This window comes from Pinus tabuliformis, chromosome 4_1 (genome assembly GCF_031772625.1).
Source record: "Pinus tabuliformis cultivar Carrire ecotype Pingquan chromosome 4_1, CPIR1, whole genome shotgun sequence".
In the NCBI taxonomy this organism is placed as follows: Eukaryota; Viridiplantae; Streptophyta; class Pinopsida; order Pinales; family Pinaceae; genus Pinus; species Pinus tabuliformis.
Window position 1 is genome coordinate 176,250,112 of NC_142303.1, and position 20,617 is coordinate 176,270,728.

General features: G+C 39.3%; 1 protein-coding gene across 2 annotated transcripts in view; it reads left to right on the forward strand.

The window, feature by feature from the left end:
* The window catches only part of LOC149174761 (protein TPR1-like), an 88,897-nt gene that overhangs the window by 16,728 nt on the left and 51,552 nt on the right, over positions 1-20,617 (forward strand). The window contains exons 5-12 of one of the 2 annotated variants that reach the window (XM_089419408.1): positions 7,862-8,020; positions 8,366-8,540; positions 8,677-8,800; positions 9,274-9,359; positions 9,576-9,711; positions 9,846-9,955; positions 10,065-10,134; positions 10,281-10,351. In XM_089419408.1, coding sequence (XP_089275534.1) covers positions 7,862-8,020; positions 8,366-8,540; positions 8,677-8,800; positions 9,274-9,359; positions 9,576-9,711; positions 9,846-9,955; positions 10,065-10,134; positions 10,281-10,351 — 931 coding nt within the window. Of the gene's footprint in view, positions 1-7,861; positions 8,021-8,365; positions 8,541-8,676; positions 8,801-9,240; positions 9,360-9,575; positions 9,712-9,845; positions 9,956-10,064; positions 10,135-10,280; positions 10,352-20,617 lie in introns of both variants that reach the window. The other variant, XM_089419407.1, reaches the window with a different exon arrangement.

Below are 20,617 nucleotides of genomic sequence, written 5' to 3' on the forward strand. Positions count from 1 at the left end.
TCTGCAACATATTTGACCTTGTAGATCCATCTTGAACCTACTACCGATCTGTCCTGAGGACATCATTGACCATTATAGAGCTGTATTCCTCCACCATAGCATCCACCCATACTTGACGCTGAATGGCCTCTTGAAAACTAGAAGGTTCCCCAACCTGAGCTACTAAGGCCGGGTACCTGTCTCGCTGTCTTTTCTCCCTTTTACTATTCTTGGGTGCACCAATGAAGTCTTCTGCATCCCACAGAATTTATCGGAGTTCCCGACTCATTCTTCCACTGGTAGTCGGCACATCTATCAAGTCTTCTTCTTGCGATTCCTCCTATTTTGAAGCTTTGTCTTCAGGAGGATTTTTGGTACCTGTTTCCGCTGGTTGAAGTAGTCTGACCAATGACTTGTCTTTCAACTGCTCCTCAGAAGGCATTTCTTGGGATTTTCTGAAAGCTCTATCCTCCATGAACTTTACATCCCGCCGAACTACTACTTTCCTACTCTTGGAAGATAGACTCTATATGCTTTAACATTCTCGCTATATCGCACAAGATATCCTTTCTCAGCTGTTTGATCTAATTTCTTTCTCTTCTCTTCAGGTATGCGACAATATGCTATACTCCCAAATATCTTGAAATGACTGACTTTAGCTGTCTTCCCAGTGAAGACCTTCTCTGGAGTGATTTTTCCCAATGCCTTGTGAGGAGTCCTGTTCTGGACATAAACAGCTGTGCTGCATGCTTCTGCCCATAGGAATTTAGGCATATCTTGATCATACACCATTGCCCTAGCTACTTCCACGATAGTCCTGTTTTTCCTTTCTGCTACTCCATTCTACTCCGGATTGTAGGGAGATATCCACTCTCTTCTGATGCCTTCCTTAGTGCAAAAATCGATGCAGTCCTTATCAACATACTCTCCACCATTGTCCGAGCGCAACACTTTTATCTTCTTTCCTGTCAGATTCTCCACTAGAGCCTTGAACTCTTTGAATAGACCGAAAACCTCATCCTTGGTTTTTAGAAAGTAGATCCCAGTCTTCTTGGAATGGTCATTGATGAAGGTGACGAAGTATTCGGCACCACTAAGAGCTTTTGTGGACATCGATCCACAAATGTCTGAGTGTATCAATCCTAGCACACTCTTCGCCCTATTGTTACTTCTGGAAAACACAACTTTGGCATACTTGCCCAGAGCGCACCCTCTGCATACATCATCCCATTTAGTACTTAGTTCTAGAACTCTTGATACTGTTTTCCAGAGAATTCTCAGAGCCCGATGGTGAAGTGTCCCATTCTCCTGTGCCATAGCTCATTCAAGTCTTTGTTTCTATTACTACCTATCAGTGCCATTGGTGATTCTAGTTGTAACCTGTAAAACCTGTTACTTCTGATTCTAATCTGAGCCTTCTTTTTCCAACTTGGGTGTTTGACATATACTTTCTCCTTAATGAAGAAAATGTCATAGCCCTTGTTTTGAAGTTGAGATACGGAAAGTAAGTTCATCCCCAATCCCAACACATGCAACCTAAGTTGCAGGAAACGCAGGTACACGCGTTTCCAGGCCGTACGGCCACGTTTCCCGAAACGGAAACTTGGCCGTACGGCCGGAAACGCGTTTCCAGGCCGTACGTGCCACGTTTCCCCAAAAAAAACACTGTGTTTTTTTTTTTTTTTTTTTTTTATTTTTTATTTATTTTTTATTTTATTTATTAAATTTGTTTTTAATTTTTTTTTAGGGTTTCCAGGTAGTAAATGTGATGTAAATTTAATCTTAATGTTTATGTAAGTAAATGTATCATTCATGCTTTATGATTGCACATATATATAATAATAATTTTTAAATATTTTTAATATATATATATATATATTATTATATATATTCGCGTTTCCCCGTTTCCAAAATTTGGGGAGGTCGCGTTTCGTTTCGCTTCCCCGTTTCGTTTCGCTTCTGCGTTTCCCCGTTTCGTGCAACTTAGCATGCAACACATTGGTTGCCCAAAGTCTCTCTCCTTCTTTGGTTTGAAAAACTATGGTACCTTTTGCTACTGGAGTACACTTTGCCTTATTCCCCATGGTGATCTGAAAATTCATTCTTTCTTCCTGATAATCTGAAAAACATTCCCGGATTCCTGTCATATGCCAGGAAGCTCCACTGTTTATGTACCAAGCCTCCGAGGAGGCAAAGCTTGCAAGGTAAGTGGCTTCTGCTTCCAATCTGGAAGCTAATATCGAGTATTCGTCCCTTGTGCATTCTTTTGGAAATCTGCGCGAGCCCCCTTGAGTGGATGCCTCTGCATCATGCTCTTGACCCAAAGTATTCGTCCCTTGTGCATTCTTTTGGAAATCTGTGCGAGCCCCCTTGAGTGGATGCCGTTGCATCATGCTTTTGACCCATAATCGATTTTCCTTTCCTGTTGTCGGATCTCTACTCTGATACCATGTGAAAATTTCTAAACTGAAAATCTATTACTGTAGCAATTGATTTATTTCACCTACTTATTATTCTCAATAAGTTATTTACGAAATTCCTTAAGCAAATATTAAAACAAATTCTACTGCAGTTATCATACAATTACCCAGAAAAAAATACATGCACAAGAATAAATCACATCGACACAGTTATTTTTGGACAATTGTCCCTGGAAAAACCCAATGCGGGAAAATCGGTGCAGCAGATGAGGGCTTTATCAATCTTCAACAACAATTGCTTTTACAAGGAATGATTTTACAGAGTAACTGAAAGAAAACACCTGAGACTTTCCCTTTGAGGCCATCTGACACTTCGGAGACCATGCTCCCATTGTTGCGTCACCCCTGCGTCACTTTGATTGACCTAGCGTGGCACTGAGTGGCTCTGCGTCCCTCTACATCAACCTGCGTAGGCTCTGCGTCTCTCCTCTAGACTGCGTCTCTCTTTCTGCGTTGTCTTCCACTACCCCTTTGTCACCTCCTCCTTGATCACTGCCTGCTACTGAAGCCTTCCTCTTCCTCCACCCTGCAACTCCCTTTGAAATCAATCTCCTCTTCGTTGAGATACTGAGTATCTGCCGGTGTGTCTCCAAATGGCCCTCAAGTCTTCTCTTATACTTTCCCTGTTGATGAATTAACGACCGAGATTAAGTCCCTAATCAACGGCTAAGATTAAAATAGACTTGATCCTCATCTCTTAGAAGCTTCTCATCCTTATCTTTATTAATACCCATTAATATTTTTATTTTCCTAAGTTTAGACTTAGGGACCCATTAAAAATATTAATTATTTTAATAACTCCTCATCCAGATGGAATTTCTCAAAACAATTTTTGGGTCTTGGAGATCTCGTGTGCCTTAGCCTCTTCTCCAAATTTCAAGGCTAGAGCACATCCGATGCGACCAAAAATCAACATTCTCCGCCTTTGCTAGAGCATCCTTTGAGTCTAAAGCTTCTCCATTTCCTTTCTTCCTGGGGCACTGAGAGGCATAATGTCCCAGCTCCCCACAGTTGAAGCACTTGACCTTGGAGATATCTTTCTTCTTCCTCATCTGAACCCCCTGCTATCCCGCAGATGCTAGAGCTGCATCCTCCTCCTCCTATTTCTTGATTTGAACTCCCTTACCGCTACTCCCCGCCTTTGTCAACCTCTTGATCTCTTCCTGTCGAAGAGATGCCCACATCTCCTCCCAACTGGGGAGAGTCGCTCTGCCCAAAATGGTTTGGACAAATGTCTCCCAATCCTCGGAGGTTGCATTCAGAGCAGTCCTAACCATAAACTCTGGATATGGTGTAGACCCCACGAAATTAGGTTGGTCACGAATTCCTTGCAACCTGAGAAGGAACAAATCTATCTCCTCTCCTTTCTGCATTTGATATGACCTTAGTTGATTCTCCAATAACATCTTCCGCTGCATGGAAGAGCCCTGGTATAAGGTGGTCAGCGTTTGCCACATCTCCCTTGCTATGTTCTTCTCAACAATATGTGGTATGACATGATCCTTGACCTCGTCTAGGATCATGCATTTCGCTTTCGCCTCGGCCTCCTCATACTTCTCATTTGCATTAGGGTCAACTGGGACAACCACGGTTTTCAAGGCATAGTCCTTGATGCGATGTTTATCCAGGATTTCCAGGATCATGGCCTTCCAGATGACAAAATTGGAAGCCCTGTCCAATCTGTCTTGATCCCTCAATCCATTTACAACCATCTCTGCTCCTCTTTTAGACTCCCTCTGAGTCCTGATTTCCCTCTCGGAAATCCTCCAGCCAACTGTCGAATCACTCTTCTTTAATCCTCCTTTGCCACTACAACACGGATCTAGATTTCTTGGATAGAAATCAGTCAAGGTAGTGCTTCCCTTTACCTTGGTTCAGTCTCCTTAGACACTGTTCTGCACCCATAGAAACAATGTCCCACCAGCTCCACAAATAAAAATCTGTTCAGCTCCCTTAGCCCCGAAAATTGAAGAATCTAAGCCCTTTTGGCTCTGCGCAATCACAATGAGAGCTGGATCAACTCCTCTTGGTCACTGCCTCAATCCTTCCTGGCTAAGAAAGATGACTTGGCACTGCGCAGGTCTGATCTGTCCCCCCTCTGCCTCTACGCTGGCCTGGATAGCTGACGCAGCTACTGCGTGGGCTCCTCCCTGCTAATGCGTCACCTTCACCTGGTTCAGAGTGTTGACACAAGCACTGCGTTAGCCTCCGCGTCACCTTCTTTGCACTGCGTGAGCCTCCGCATCACCTTCTTTGCAGTGCGTCTCTCGTCCTTTTGCATCTTTGGCTCTGGAACAACACTGTCTCTTGAGACCACTGCTTCTCTGCTGCAAATTCTTAGATTTTTCGGCTGGTGACTTTAGTCGCCTCTAATCTGTAATCGCTTTGATACCATGTGAAAATTCCTGAATCTAACACATCAGAAACCCCTACTGCGATTTTTGGTTTATTATCTCCTACTTGTTCTTTACATTAACAAGTTATTTAATTGCATAAACATCGAAGTAAACACAAATGTAGCCTTCACATACATACAAATCATGCACTGAAGTAAACAGAAAATATAACATAAGGGACACTATTATTTTTGGACAATCGTCCTTGGAAAAACCCAATGCGGGAAAACCGGTGCAGTAAATATGAGGGTTTTATTATTAAGCAGATTCTTGAATACAACTAGGGTGCCAAAATTGGCTCACCCAACATGGAATGTCCTTGGCAGTAGTACCTCTATCCGGAGACAGATATTCCGGCAAATCAGCAACTGGATGATCAACCCTACAGTGACTCTGACTATTCCTTGTGCTAGACAGTGAAAGCTGCTCCAAGCACCACTCTAGAGCTGCGTCACTCTTTAGGAACCGCGTCACCCTCTCCCGATTGGTCTACTCTCAGTCTGCCCATAGAATCTTCCCAGCACTGCCTTTGAAGCCCTCTGCGTCCTTTGTATCAGCCTCTACGGTTTCTGTGTCAGCCTCTATGGACCTCTGCGTCCTCTGCGCTACCTTCTTCAGCCTCTACGTCAGCCCTTCTTGGGCCTGCGTTGTATCTCCCGGCACTTCACTGCCTCTCTGCTATGTATTCTTCAGCATTGGATGAAAATCCCTTGCTGAACTGTCCCTCGCTGCAGCTGATCACTAACTCGATTTCCTCAACAAACCTCGCCCCAGAAAATCGAATTCTTGATCTCTCTTGGTGTGTCTCCAACTGACCCTCAAGCCTCCTCTCATACTTTTCCTGTTGATGATTCAATAGCCAAGATTAAGTCTCTAATCAACAGTTAAGATTAGAACTGGCTTGATCCTCGTCACTTAGAACTTTCTCACCCATATTATATTATTACACATTAATATTTGTATTTTCCTAAGTTTAGACTTAGGAACCCATTAAAAATATTAATTATTTTAATATCTCTTCATTCGGGTGGAATTTCTCCAAACGATTTCTGGGTCTTGGAGATCTCATGTGTCTTAGCCTCTCCACCAAATTTCATGGCTAGAGCACATCCGATGCTACAAAAAATCAACAGGCAGCGCTGGCCTGAGTGATGCAGGCACTGCGCAGGCCAGTCCAGAGGCTAGAGAAAGTGACGCTGGGCCAGAGAGACGTAGAGGGTGGAGGAACTTCTCTCTTGGGTCAGATACTTGTTCAGGGACGTCTGTAAATTTTTTTCAGAAAGCCTTGTTCTATACTATTGGGTGTAATTTGTACATGTTGATTTTTGCTAAAGAATAATAAAACCTTCATCTGCTGCACCGATTTTCCCGCATTGGGTTTTTTTGGGGACAATTGTCCCAAAAATAACTATGTCATTGTGTTTGTACATGTGCCAGCATTTTACTTTCATTTACTTTCTACAATGTTTTAATTGTGAAGGTTGCAGTAGAATATGTTTTGATATTTGTTGTAAGTATACAATAGATAACTTATTTCTGAAGTAATAAGTAGAAGAAATCATATTAATCACTGCAGTAGGATTTCTATTTTAGAATTTTTCACAAAGTCAACAATTCAGGAAACAAAGAACTTTCATGTCTAAAAAATCACAGCCAAAACCTGCTTAATCATATTAAAAAACTTAAGGATGATAAAAAATCATTGAAGAATAAATTCAAAGAACTTTTCGCAAACGAAGCATCAAAAGCTCCTGATGTAGTTGTCCAAGTTGAAGAAGAGGAAACAAACACCGACTCCATTAATCTCACAGTTTAGGCAAATCCAAATCCTATTGAAGTGAAGACATACTCAGAGGTTGCAGTGCAAACAATGGACAGTCTAAGTGATGATTTAGTAGCCAACTCAACAACATTAGCGCCTTCAGGAAACTGCCGCGTTCATGATATGGGAAAATCAAACCAAAAGAACTCCTTATCGACATCCGAATCATAAGAGCTGACTTCTCAATCTATCTACATATCAGTATCACTTAGAACATAGACAACAAACTTATGTTTCAAGGAATACTGAAGTTTATACAATTCACTCATGTGATAACAATTCATCACAAGCTTCTAGTCACTGCAAGATTCCATAGAAGTTTGACTTAGGATGGTCCGATCCCTTCTCAGTGCAACAATTTTGTTTATCACTTAGAGGATCCTATCATCTTATATCAACAAAGATGACAACTCCAAGAATTCATAGAATATGCGAACAGATTACGAGACAAGAAGCAGATGACACACCTTGACAGCGATAAGCTTTGAGGAGAAAGCTTTTTGAAGAGGAAGGCACACTTTGTGATAATGCAAAGCGAATAAATACACGTACCCCTGCTAACATGATGGGTAACGATACCTAACAACTTGGTGCATATTTAGGATGAGGCCAATGCTATCTTTGACAACCCCTCCAGGTTGTCTTTGTCAGCTCCATCAATGTTAACTGTGGTTCATCCTTTCCAGGGGCAGATATCATATTTGGTGTGATATGGGCATTGTCAGGTGTCCTAAAGAGCTGTCTTTTATGGTAGCTTTGCTTTCAAGATCAAGTTAGAGTGGGCAAACTCTGTCGATTTTGTTTCCACCGTCTTCTGCCTGCAAATTGTTATAGAATTTGTACTGGTCTTTTGCCAAATTCATATGGACAGATAGTGTTAGGCTCGATAATTATGAATGTTTTACTTAGCATATTGAGATTTTTTTATTGAAAACACATTCCAAGTATTGTCTCAGAAATCCGCTTTCTCATCTTCATTCAGTGTCAGAGTGCTTTCCATTGCATTTATATTGTAATCTTGTGAGCTTATCCTTCTTTATGAGCTAAATATTCAATGAAGTTTCTTGATGATTTTCTACATACAAGTATGATTGGTTTCTTTACAAGAGAAGGCAGTTTATCTTTCTGGATTTTTTCCTTCTAGAACGTTACAGTTACTCATTGCTTGTTCCAAATGCTTGCAGAGAAAATGAACAACTGTCCAAATACGGTGATACAAAGTCTGCCAGAACCATTATGATGTCGGAACTTAAAAAGTTGATAGAGGCCAATCCCTTATTTCGAGAAAAGCTCATTTACCCAAACCTAAAAGCATCAAGGTTACGAACATTAATTAATCAAAGGTGAATCTTTTTCTTATTTTTTTTATCTATTAGTGCAAAAATGTTGTTCAATGACATGCAGGGAAATCATATATTTATGTTAATTTTTCAAGAGCCAAAAATTTCAGCTTGGGTATATTATTATAAGTGTTTAGCATTTACAATTAAGATAGCTTCTAGATTAAATGATTAGGATCTCAAATGGAAGCTACTAATAGATGTTTTCAGTGTTCAATGCCAATGTAACAAGGCTCTCTATTTAGGACCATAGATTAGTTTTCAGTGGTCGTTGTTTAGATTCTGTAATATAGAGTTATTACCATTGTTGCTCACTGATATATACTAAGTTCTAACTGAATTTGGCAGCTTGAACTGGCAACACCAACTTTGCAAAAATCCTAGACCAAACCCAGACATAAAGACATTGTTCACTGATCATGCATGTGGACCTCCTAATGGAGCCCGGACACCTACGCAGCCTACGGCTTCTCTGGGGGTGCTACCCAAAGCAACCACATTTACACCAATTGGACCCCATGGGGTATTGGCTCCTTCAATACACATTCAAAAAGTTATTGAAAGATAATTGTTTGTATTCAATTCTGGCAAGTAGTGTAGGTGAATTTATTGAGACATTTGCTTTAACAACAATGATCTGATTGGAACATAATCTGCAGCCTTTTCCATCATCTTCAACCGCTACTAGTGGCTTGGCAAGTTGGATGTCAAATCCCAACATGGTGACATCTCCCCAAGCTCCTGTTGCTGTGGGACCTAGTGTTCCAGTTCCACCTAATCAAGGTTATTTCTTTTTGTGATCCAGTGATGTGTTTTTCTGGTTATATTTGTTGCCAGATTATGTATGTATAGCTATTTTATTATTATCATGTGGAAGACCCATTTGAGTCAAAGATAAAATATTACAAGATGAATATCAAGAAGTGATCCATTCTTCTCAAAATTGAATTTATATTACTTGATTGTCTTGGTGGAATGCAAGTGTTTAATTTTCTTTTATGTGAATATTCAGGCTACTTATAAATTATTGCATTTAAATGATTTTGGCTTCAAATTTTTGATCTTGACTTGACTTGTTGAGAAAGTGTATTAGCAACTGTTCTCCCACTTAGATTGTTTTTTTTCACATTTTTAAAGATGATGAGCCTGATTATCATAACTTTGTTCCTCAATCATGCTAGAAATCTGTCTGTTTTATTTTATATTTGGTTTCTTTTCTACAGCTACTCTTCTAAAACGTCCCAGAACTCCTCCAGGCAGTTCATCTGTGGTGGATTATCAAACTGCTGATTCTGAGCAATTAATCAAGCGCTTGCGTCCTGTATCCCAGTCCCTTGATGAGGTGCAAGTTGTTTCTGCGATAACGAATTTTTATTATTTTTTTATGCTTGCAATTATCCTATGCCAATGAGAGCTGGGTGATTGATATACAATTGTGTAGTTATTTCCTTACATTGGATTGCAAGCCACTGGGTCAGTAATGCTGTAGAACATGATTTGGCTCACAGGCGACCTATCATTTGAAATTTTATGTTAACATACTCTGAAACATTCACAGGCAACCTATCCAGGTCCTACTCTGCGAGTACCATGGTCAACAGATGACCTTCCAAAGACACTAGCTCGGGCACTTAATGAACCTTATCCTGTCACAAGCATAGATTTCCATCCTTCTCAACAAACATTTTTACTAGGTAAGACTTGATTTTGAATTTTTGCATATAACTGGTAGTCTATAACTATGGGTGAACTTCTTCAATAGCTTTAGTGAGGTGCAATGTAGAGAATAAAATGGACCATTTAAATATCTTACACAATTTGCTTGCAGTGGGCACCAAAAATGGAGAAATAACATTATGGGAGGTCGGTTCAAGAGAAAAGCTGGCTACAAGGCCCTTTAAAATTTGGGATAATGCAAATTGCTCCAATCATTTGGAGGTACAATGCCCAAATACTATGCATATTCCATTAAATTTGTTGATTATGAATCTGGCTGTTGAATAGTCATTGGATGTTTGAAGAGTGACAGTTCCTTTTAATTTTGAAGGCTGCATTTGTCAAAGATTCTTCAGTTTCTATCAATCGAGTATTGTGGAGCTCTGATGGAACATTGATAGGTAAATTATATGTATCTCACTCAGTGGTTTGATCTATGTTTGTTTGTTTTCTTCTCCAATATGAAATTTTGTTGTATTGAAATGAGGAGATGTTTATATTACTAGCTTTCATTTTGATTCTTGATGATATTTTGTCTCAACTCTAGGTATTGCTTTTACAAAGCATCTTGTTCACACATACACTTTCCAAGGACTTGATCTGCGACAACATTTGGAGGTTTGTTTATTACATCCATTATGAGGTGGACTACAGTTATGAAATTGATGGTCAATCAGTAACTATGCATCGAAAAACATTCCATTATTACCAATTTACATTTAGGAAGGAGAGTCCAATGGGATGCATGTGTGAAAGAGAAAGCTAAGAATAAGTCATTAGCAAATTGAATTCAAAACCCTCTTGATGACAATTTAAAGATGCTTTATTCATTTCCCTCTTCCCCACAGGTCTGGTCACTGGTGGCACCCAACCTACCCTCTAGATGTCGCTTTTCTCCTTTACCCCAATTTCGTTCCACCACCCATATTGTACTCCCATTTTCCTCTTTGGTTGTGACTTATAAAGGTACACAATCGACCATAAATCCCACCATAAATCCCACTTCAGCCCTCACAACATTTCTTAATTATACTCCCTCAACCTAGCCACAATTGCCCTTAACCTTCTGTATACCTTTGTATTGCTCTCCTTGGTACGTTTGACCATGATAGTCCCTTCCCTACAACTCATCTGGGAGGCATCTGCTGCCTTGAGCTTCATATGTGATCCTGGAAAACAAGAGTGCATGATTTAAAATCTGTTGCATTGGTCATTTCAAAGTGTATAATATGCTTAAAAATTTGTGATCGTGAGCAATGGACACTGTTAATTTAAAACATGAATGTATGTTCGAACAATCATTTGGAGTCATTTATAAGCATACAACATTCTTTAAGCTCTTCTTTAGATATTTGTGGCATGATACAAATGTGATGCCTAAAATAATTTCCAACTTTTAGAGGAGAGTGACAGTCTTAAAAGCAAAAATTTAAAATTGCTTGTGGCTTAAAAGTTAAAACAATTTATAAAAGAATACCAAATGCAGTGTAATTAATAATTATAGTCATATTTATGGGGTCAAACTCTGGGAAAATAATATTACAAACCACCAGATATATTTATGACAGCACAAGTATCTATTTAGGAAAAAATGATGAGAGTTAAGTGATGAGGTGGTTTAGGGTTAGAATGTACCATAGGAATGGTTTGCTGAATTTTAGTATGTACCCTGGCAGAGGGTAGTGGGGTGTTGAGATCCTTTTCCATGCTTATCGATTTCTCTGGCAGATGATAAAAAAAGAAAATGAAACCCATCAGAAATGACCTTTCAAAATTTTGAAGAGATGGGTGAAATACTTTTTTGATTGTATGAGCTAAGTATGGGCATATATTCTTTTGTGGATGCAAACAACTTGAAGCTCTCCGAGCCAGCCTTACTGAATGAAGAGCCTAACAAGGAGGTGTTGATTTCTGTATAGAAGAGTCTGTACTACACCAAGAAGTTGTGTTGTAGAAGATCGATTGCTGTAGATAAAATTGAGGTGCACTAGTCAAGGTAAAGTACGGATTCGATGAAAAGTAGAAAACCCACAATCCAGTCATGGTGCACAAAAAAAGCCTAATTTACTGTTCCCTCAATTGAAGGTTGATTGGAACATAAAAGTAAAGGAGAAGGTTTGATTCAAGTCAAATGACAAATTCTAATCCTTCAATGTTGCATGGGATTGGAGGAGTTTGTGAAGTTGCGGGTTAGATAAACTGTTGCAACCTCATAGTGGTCGAGTTGTAGACCCATGAGAGTCTATATGAAAATGTCGCAATACGGAAAAAACATAGTAATACAAATTGTGAAAATATAAGAATTCCCTGTAGAAATTTCCCAGCAGAATATGTTAATGCAAAACAGAAATTTCACCTTTTTGACTAGAGGTTTCCTGGATCTTAACCCTCTGAATTTTTAGCCTTAGTTATGTTATGAAATATGAAACAAAACAGTAATGGAAAGTGAACGATATTTCAATCCTTAACAACCCAATCTCTTAGGAAATCCAAGGAGAAAAGATACCAAAGTGACTTAATAAGTTTTAGCCCTCCAGGGCAGTCTTATCATGCATAAACCAGATCTGAAAACTCACTTTTAGAGCTGTAAAACAGCTCCTAGTGTTGAAATATGTAACTAGGTTTGTTCTTCATAATGACATGTGTAATCATGATTTTATGTATTTAATATAATGAGAAAAAATAAATTTATTATTATTGATCTTGAGACATGGGTTTCATGCTCAAGGGAAATTTATTTTTAGGTCAAGCTCCCATTGTGAGCTCTTAGGTTTGTCATAAAGTCAAGTGAGTCATTGTCATGTATGAGAGACATTTCTTGGGCATGTTACATATTGTCAAAAGGATTTATTTGTGTCAATTTAGAGTCAAAAGACCCTCCAAGACCAAGTCAAATGTGCAAAGCAACAAGTCGGCCTCATGGAGCAACAAGTCAGCCTAAGGACATTTCAAGTTGGCCTAAAAGGATGTGTCAAGGAGACTATATATAAAGCCATCGATCTCATTTGAAGAGGACTCACTCAATCACAAGAAGTTAGATATTTGGGCAAGAAAAGAACCTCTCATCAAGCGAAGAAAAGGAGATCAAGATTGAAGGAAGAGCAAAGTAATTTTAAACTGTTTTTGGGCTAATTCTGTTCACATGTGCGAGGAGATTAGGGCTCAGCCTACTGCAGCAAATCAGAGGCACAATCAACTCAAGGAGGCTGAAATAAGTAAAAGAGGAGTATCTTGCAGGCTGAAGTTACAAGAAGACTAGCACAAGCCAAGTGAAGGAGGAAAAGGGTTAACATTACCCTATTTCAGTCACACATGGGAAAATTGCAGTCATCTACAGGAGGCCGAGAATTGCAGAAGGAGAGGCCGAGAATCTCAGACTTGGGTTGCAGGGCCGAGGGTTAAGAAAGGAGGAATTGCAGCATTAGCAAGAAGAAGTTGTTTTTGACTTAAGGCAAGAATTGACTTGGTCTTGGAGTTTTTGGTCAAGGGTCTAGGTCTTGGAATTCTTCAAATCGAAGATTCTATAAGAAGAAGAATTCTGTGAGTTTTCCTCTCAAATTTGGAGAGGTTTTGGTCCTGGCTGATTGCCTATATCTTGTGTCCTTTGTCTCATTGTTCCTTATGATTTGGTAGCTGTTTGATGAAAAAGAACACACAATAATAAGAGAAAGAAAGAGAACCTAATTAAGAAAAGTAAAAAGTCTTCACAAGCAGTTATCAATAACAAGAGAAATCACCTAATCTCACTGCCCTTGATTTCTCGACATGGTATTGGAGCTAAGGTAACATGGCAAGGAAGGGCAGCTCAATAAAGGACACTCAAGCTTTCAAGGACCGAAGTTCTAGAAGAATATCAAGGGCTTCAAAGCATAAAGAAGATCCTCTCATATCCAAGGCATTTCGAAGACAATGATTTCATCATCATCTTGAAGGAAGTGTCAAAACCCTAGATCGATCAAAGAAGAAGCCCACACTAGAAGCATTCTTGGGAACCTCGCTCAAATCATCATCTCAAGGAAGAAAGTCTCAAAAGACCGTTATCTCTACTCAAATAGAAGATCGAAACATCTTGAAGTCTACTCATCCAAAGGAAGCAAGAAAGGAGCTATTAACATCATCAAGAAGTCAAGGTGATCTCCCTCTCTCTAAGACAAGGATCACTATTTGAAGGAAGACATCTTCTTCAAGAAGAAATCTTCTATTACCATATCATCATCAAACTCAAGAAGGCAGCAGATTGAAGATATTGTCATCAAGGAGTATCTTCACAAGTAAGTATCTTTATGTCCACATTTGAATCTATCAAAATGTCTTTTTGCAAGGAGAGCAATAAGTTGGTTGGGTCATCAAACTTTCTTGCATGGAAGAAGAGCACTGATTTAATCCTCATAGAAAATTAAGTTGTGGAACATGTTAAGGGCTCAATCACAAAACCTCCAAAGGAAGAAGCTCAAACTCTTGCAAAGTTCATGGAAGGGGAAGTAAGGGCTCAAAGGATTCTCATAGAATTCATCAAGGATCCCTTCATTCCCTATGTGTCAAAACTAGAAACGTCAAAAGAAATATATGACAAACTTGTAGAATTGTTCTTCGTAAGCACTGTAGGAGAAGTGATCTCGTAAAGGAAAGAACTCTACAAGATGAAGATATCAAAAGAAGGAATAGCCTCATACTTTATGAGGGTGTCAAAAATAAGAGACCAACTCCAAGAGTTGGGAGAAATAATGTCTGACAAGGAAATGACTAACATAGTGCTCAATCCGCTACCATAGGAATGGGGTAACTTCACATCAATCATCTATGGGAAGAAGGAAGCTACTCCATTCAATGAACTACGGTCATTGTGCAAAATCGAGAAACCTAGGCTGAAGGAAGAAATCAATGTAGGATCAAGCGAGCAAGCTCAAGCATTTGTTGTCATGGCTAGAAGAAAAGGGAAGTTTGGGAAGCTTGGTCCTCAGAAAAAGAAGAAGAACATGTTGAAGGTTCAATGCTATGGTTGTCATGAATATGGGCATTATAAGAGAGATTATCGAAAGCTCAAGAAGGACAACAATAAAGGAGGAAGGGAACAAGCCCGTGTCACTGAAGAAGTGGAAGAAGTTGAAAAGAAGAAATCCAAGGAGGAGGAAGTAAAAGATCTCTACTATGATGAGATAGTCTTCCCCACCTAGTTCTTTTCAAGTTTCTGTTTCAAGTTTTTCTTTTGTAAATTATAGCCATCATGGTAGGATTCATTAGAAGCATGATTGGATGCATCGTATTGGGAGATGGCATCATAGAAGCATACGATTGAAAGCAAGAGCTCGTGACATCATCATAAAGAAGCATGAAAGATAGCTGAAATGGAAGTCTATAGCAGTCACCTATAGAAGGATGTAGCTCTTGGTAACCTCATTAGAAGCATAAGTAGTAGTTATGAGGAGGAGAAAGTTATCTAGTATAAAGCTCGTCATACATTATTCAAAAGGAGCATTTGCAGGACGAGGATGATCAAGATCCTCCGTTGGAATCTTCATTGGAAGGTTCACCTATTGGAAGAAGCAAGTGTCTCGCCGAGAATTCCATCTTGAATGGGATTCATGGGATGATGTCAAGAGAAGTGAAGCAGGACAAGGTGATTGAAGTTCTTTCAATTAAGGAAGCTGTCGAACGAAGTCTAGATGACCAAAAGGAAGAAATGAGGTATGTATACTTATATCTGATAAAATTGAGTCATGTCATATAGTTGCAGATGGCATGGATAAATGCTCTACCTCATGAGCATGATCAAGAGAAAGGGATCTCCTCCTTTGGAAGGATGCATGAAGGCATGGTTCACATATTGACTAGATGAAATCAACATAATATATCCTCATATGAAATATGAGGTGGTTGACAAAGATAAAGGAACTATGGATGGAAGTTCCTGGGGAGCAGTATGTGAAGAAAGTAAGGAGAGATCGTGAAAGATGCAACTATGGTCACATAGAAAAGGAAATCAACATCTGATGACTAGAAGGATTGACCATGACATCTCCATGGAAAAAGGTATGAAGACTCCGATGAAGTCTGGAAGAGAAAGAGACCCTTGACATTTAATATTTTTGGATGTGTCAATATGTATGCAGGATGTTAATGTTACAAAAAAGTAGATGTCATGATGAAAAGACCATCACAAAGGTAATTTGATGTAATGTTCATTCTTGATTTTTGAACAATATTTGGATGGGCTAATTCAAGGCTACCAAAGATAGAGCTGTAGATGTCATCTACAACTGATACTCGTGTGGTAGGATGAAATATCCTTATGGAAACATGCTGTGAAGAAGGTAGCAAGGTATGAAGGAAGGTCAGATATGGACTAATGGATCATTTTCCATTGAAAGGAAGGATGACATGACTGACATGATTCATAAATGAAAGTGATGGATGGTCGATGCCCTACGAAGAATTCCAAAAAGATGTAGGCTCCATAACAAAGAAGAAATTCATGACATTGAAAGTGGGAGTCCTACAAGCAGCTATTTGTCCCATGATCTCCACCTAGAGAGCTGTTGGAAGCAAATTCCTGGTTAAGGGGAAGTTTGGTCAAGTCCCTGGTTAAGAGGGAGCTTGGGTACATTCCTTTTGTAGGAATGGGTACATTCCTTCATAGGAATGGCAACATCCTCCCTGGTTAAGAGGGAGAGATAGACACATCATTCTTGTCTTCAATTGGGATGGAAGAATGGAGGATTGGGTAAGCATATGACATCCGATACTCCTTGAAGATGTGTTATGGAATCCAAGATAAGAGTAGTCGTAGAAGACCGATATTCTTTGAGGAATGGGAATCCAAGATAAGGATAGTCTTGATGGAACATACTCCAAGAGAATTCGGGTGGGGTATGTTCTAAGAGAGACAATGATGGTGGTGTATATAAATCATTGGTCTCGCCAACATTGTGCTCTGATCTTATGGAGAGACAGAGTTGTTATTCAAGGCCTTGCTATGTGACAATACTGGATGATATGATGCTAAACAAATGAGTTACCAATTCGACTCTTCTTATGAGAATTCTTCAGATTGAGAATGTCTAAGTACCTTGTATGGATTATGAATACCTCCCTAGTTAAGAGGGTGTGTTGAAATATGTAACTAGGTTCGGTCTTCATAATGACGTGTAATCATGATTTTATGTATTTAATGTAATGAGAAAAAATAAATTTATTAGTATTGATCTTGAGACATGGGTTTCATACTCTAGGGCAATTTTTTTTAGGTCAAGCTCCCATTGTGAGCTCTTAGGTTTGTCATAAAGTCAAGTGAGTCATTGTCATGTATGAGAGACCCTTCTTAGGCATGTTACATATTGTAAAAAGAATTTATTTGAGTGAAATTAGAGTCAAAAGACCCTCCAAGACCAAGTCAAATGTGCAAAGCATCAAGTCAGCCTCATGGAGCAACAAGTCGGCCTAAGGACACTTCAAGTTGGCCCAAGGATACTTCAAGTCTGCCTAAAAGGATGTGTCAAGGAGACTATATATAGAGCCATCAACCTCATTTGAAGAGGACTCACTCAAGCACAAGAAGTTCAATATTTAGGCAAGAAAAGAACCTCTCACCAAGCGAAGAAAAGGATATCAAGATTGAAGGAAGAGTGAAGTAATTTTAGGAACTATTTTTGCGATAATTCTGTTCACACATGCGAGGAGATTAGGGCCCAACCTACTGCAACAAATGAGAGGCACAATCAACTCAAGGAGGCCTAAATAAGTAAAAGAGAAGGAGTATCTTGCGAGCTGAAGTTACAAGAGGACTAGCACAAACCAAGTGAAGGAGGAAAAGGGTTAACATTACCCTATTTTGTCCACACATGGGAAAATTTCAGTCATCTATAGGAGGCTGAGAATTGCAGAAAGAGAGGTCGAGAATCTCAGATTTGGGTTGTAGGGCCAAGGGTTAAGAAAGAAGGAGGAATTGCAACATTAGCAAGAAGAAGTTGTTTTTGAATTAAGGCAAGAATTGACTTGGTCTTGGAGGAGTTTTTGGTCAAGGGTCTAGGTCTTGGAATTCATTAAATCAAAGATTCTATAAGAAGAATTGTGTGGGTTTTCCTCTCAAGTTTGGAGAGGTTTTGGCCTTGGCTGATCGCCTATGTCTTGTGCCCTTTGTCTCATTGTTCCTTATGATTTGGTCACTGTTTGATGAAGCTGAACACATAATAATAAGAAAAAGAAAGACAACCTAATTAAGAAAAGTAAAAAGTCTTCACAAGCAGTTATCGATAACAAGAGAAATCACCTAATTTGACTGCCCTAGATTTCTCAACACTTAGCTTCTTCAATTATGATGTGAAATCACTCATCAAAATCATCTTTTACTTATGTCAAATGAACAGGAAATATATATCTGTAAATAACAATTTATGAAGAACATAGATGGGCGAAAATCAAATTTGTAATTTTCACAAGCATTCGATAGCTGAAAACATTATTAATACACCAAGATGAAGTTGTTATATATCTCATATATGTTAATCCTTATTCAAGTCCCTTGTTTGTTGAAGAATCTAGGGCATCTAGGTTATAGTAAGATTCTTCTATCGATGATAACTATTTGTGAAGCACTTTTTACTTTTTCTTATTAAAGCAATCTTTTCTTATTATTATCAGTGTGCGTTCTCTTAATTCATCAAATAGTTACCAAAATAAAAGGAGACAAGAACACTAGATGTTGGCTCTCAGCCAGGGCAAAACCTCTCTCACTTAGAGAGGAAAACCCTTCTGCAAATTTCTCTTATTGAAGCTTCAGTTGACAAATGCCAAACCCTAGTCCCTTGACCAGTAGATCCTCCAAGCACACGACACAGTCTCTTTTCCCTTGTCCTTCGACTGATGCCTCTTCTGCACTGCACCTTGATTTCTTTCTCTTCCTACTTGATAGTCTTCCTTCAGTTTGATACTAAGGCTAGATAACGAGGCTCTTCCTTGAGGTATACTTCTGATTTAGAGGCAGATCCTCTAAACCCTACTGCAAATTTGGATTCTCGCACATGTGGCTGATTTAGGCTTGTAATTGACCTCCTTTTGCTTCTCCCTTCCTTCGCTTGAGATGGCACCTACTTCACTGGAGATGGAGGCCTATTTGGAGCCTCTCTTTAGCCCAATCGAACCCCTTTAAGTTGCTGCACTTCTAGATCTGATATGACTGCAAAAAATGTCCTTCCTTCTTCACACGTGTGACAGAAAAGAGCCCTAAAACAATCCTCCACAATTCGGATTTCTTTCTTCTCTTCTTCGCTTCCCTAGAAGCACTCTTCTTGCTCTTTTTCACACCTCTTTCTTGCCTCTTCTCTTCGTTGATTTCAAAGATCACTTGATGGTCTAATGGTGAGGTCGAACTACTCTATATATAGGAGTTTGTGTCTCCTTATAGGCCGACTTGACATTTGTGCATAAAAATTCATTTCTTGAGCCGACATAAAGAGGAGACTTGTCTTTGCTTTGGATGATCACTCCAAACATATTTTTTTGACTCTAATACACATGTTTACAAAGTGTAACATGCCCACATGGGTCTTCAATAATTACGTTGACTCTTTGACTTTCCTAGAAGCACTTAAACATGTGCTTGACCTATCGAATGTACAAGAAATCCATTCTTGATAATGACAAAAATAATAATTTTTTTCTTTTACAAGTACAAAGATCAAAATTACATTTATGAAGATCGAACCTAGTTACACTTTCTTCAACACTCCCTCTTAACTAGGGAGGTATTCATGCATCATTACAAGCTGTTTGGCCATTTTCAAATTGAAGAATTCACATAAGAGAAATTGGATTGGCAAATCCATATGTTATAGCATCATAGTAACCAACATTGTTTCCACATCAAGGCCTTGATTGACAACTCTATCTCTTAATAGATCAGAGCATAGTGTTGGTGAGACCAATGACTATAGACACCTTCATCATTGCCTCTCAAGGTACATACCCACCCGGGTGTAAACTGAGTATGACCTTCTAGGACTATTCTTATCTTGGGTTCCCGGCCCTCAAAGAATATCGGTCCTCTTGCCTACTGTTATCTTGGATGCCCTACACATCCTCAAAGAGCATTGGATGCTAGATGATTACCCAATCCTCCATTCTTTCTTCCCAAGTGAAGACAATAATGTTGTGTCTATCTCTCCCTCTCAACTAGGGAAGATATGCCCATTCTTGTGAAGGAATGTACCCAATCTCCCTTTGACTAGGAACTTGCCCAAGCTCCCTCTTAATTAGGGACTTGTCAGAGCTCCCTCTCAACTAGGGATTCTCCTTTCCATCAACAACTGCTTCTTTGCGGGTCCTTCAGCTGTTTGATCACTTTCTTTCCTTGATGTCATGAAATTTAGTCGAGATTTGTCTTTGTAGGGCATCAACCATTCATCACTTTCCTTCTTAATTCGTCATGTCATTCCTTTCTCCATGGAAAGTGGCCTTCTTGATACATATCTGGAACCTCTGTCATATGGCTACTTCTTCCTTATCATGTTTCTTTCAGGAATTTCCATCCACCACATGAATGCTGGTTGTACGTGCACATACAACCCTTGTTCCAGTAGCCCTGCATGAACCTATCCATAAATTACTCAAGAGATCAAAGCATAACATTAAATTAAATAGTACCTTATGAGATGGCTTTCCATCATGACATCTTGTTAGCTTGAATCATTAGCATCTTGCATTTTCACATCTCTAAGGCCTTTCCATGTGTCAAGGGTCCTTTGATCGTTTTCTTCCTTAGTTAGAATTCTCGTGCCTTCTTCTTGGAGATGCCTTCAACAAATCTGTCAAATGGTGATTCCTAGTGTCCATGGTGTCCTTTTATCCCTGATCTCTTTATCTCATATGCTTCTCTATATATTTTCTTTG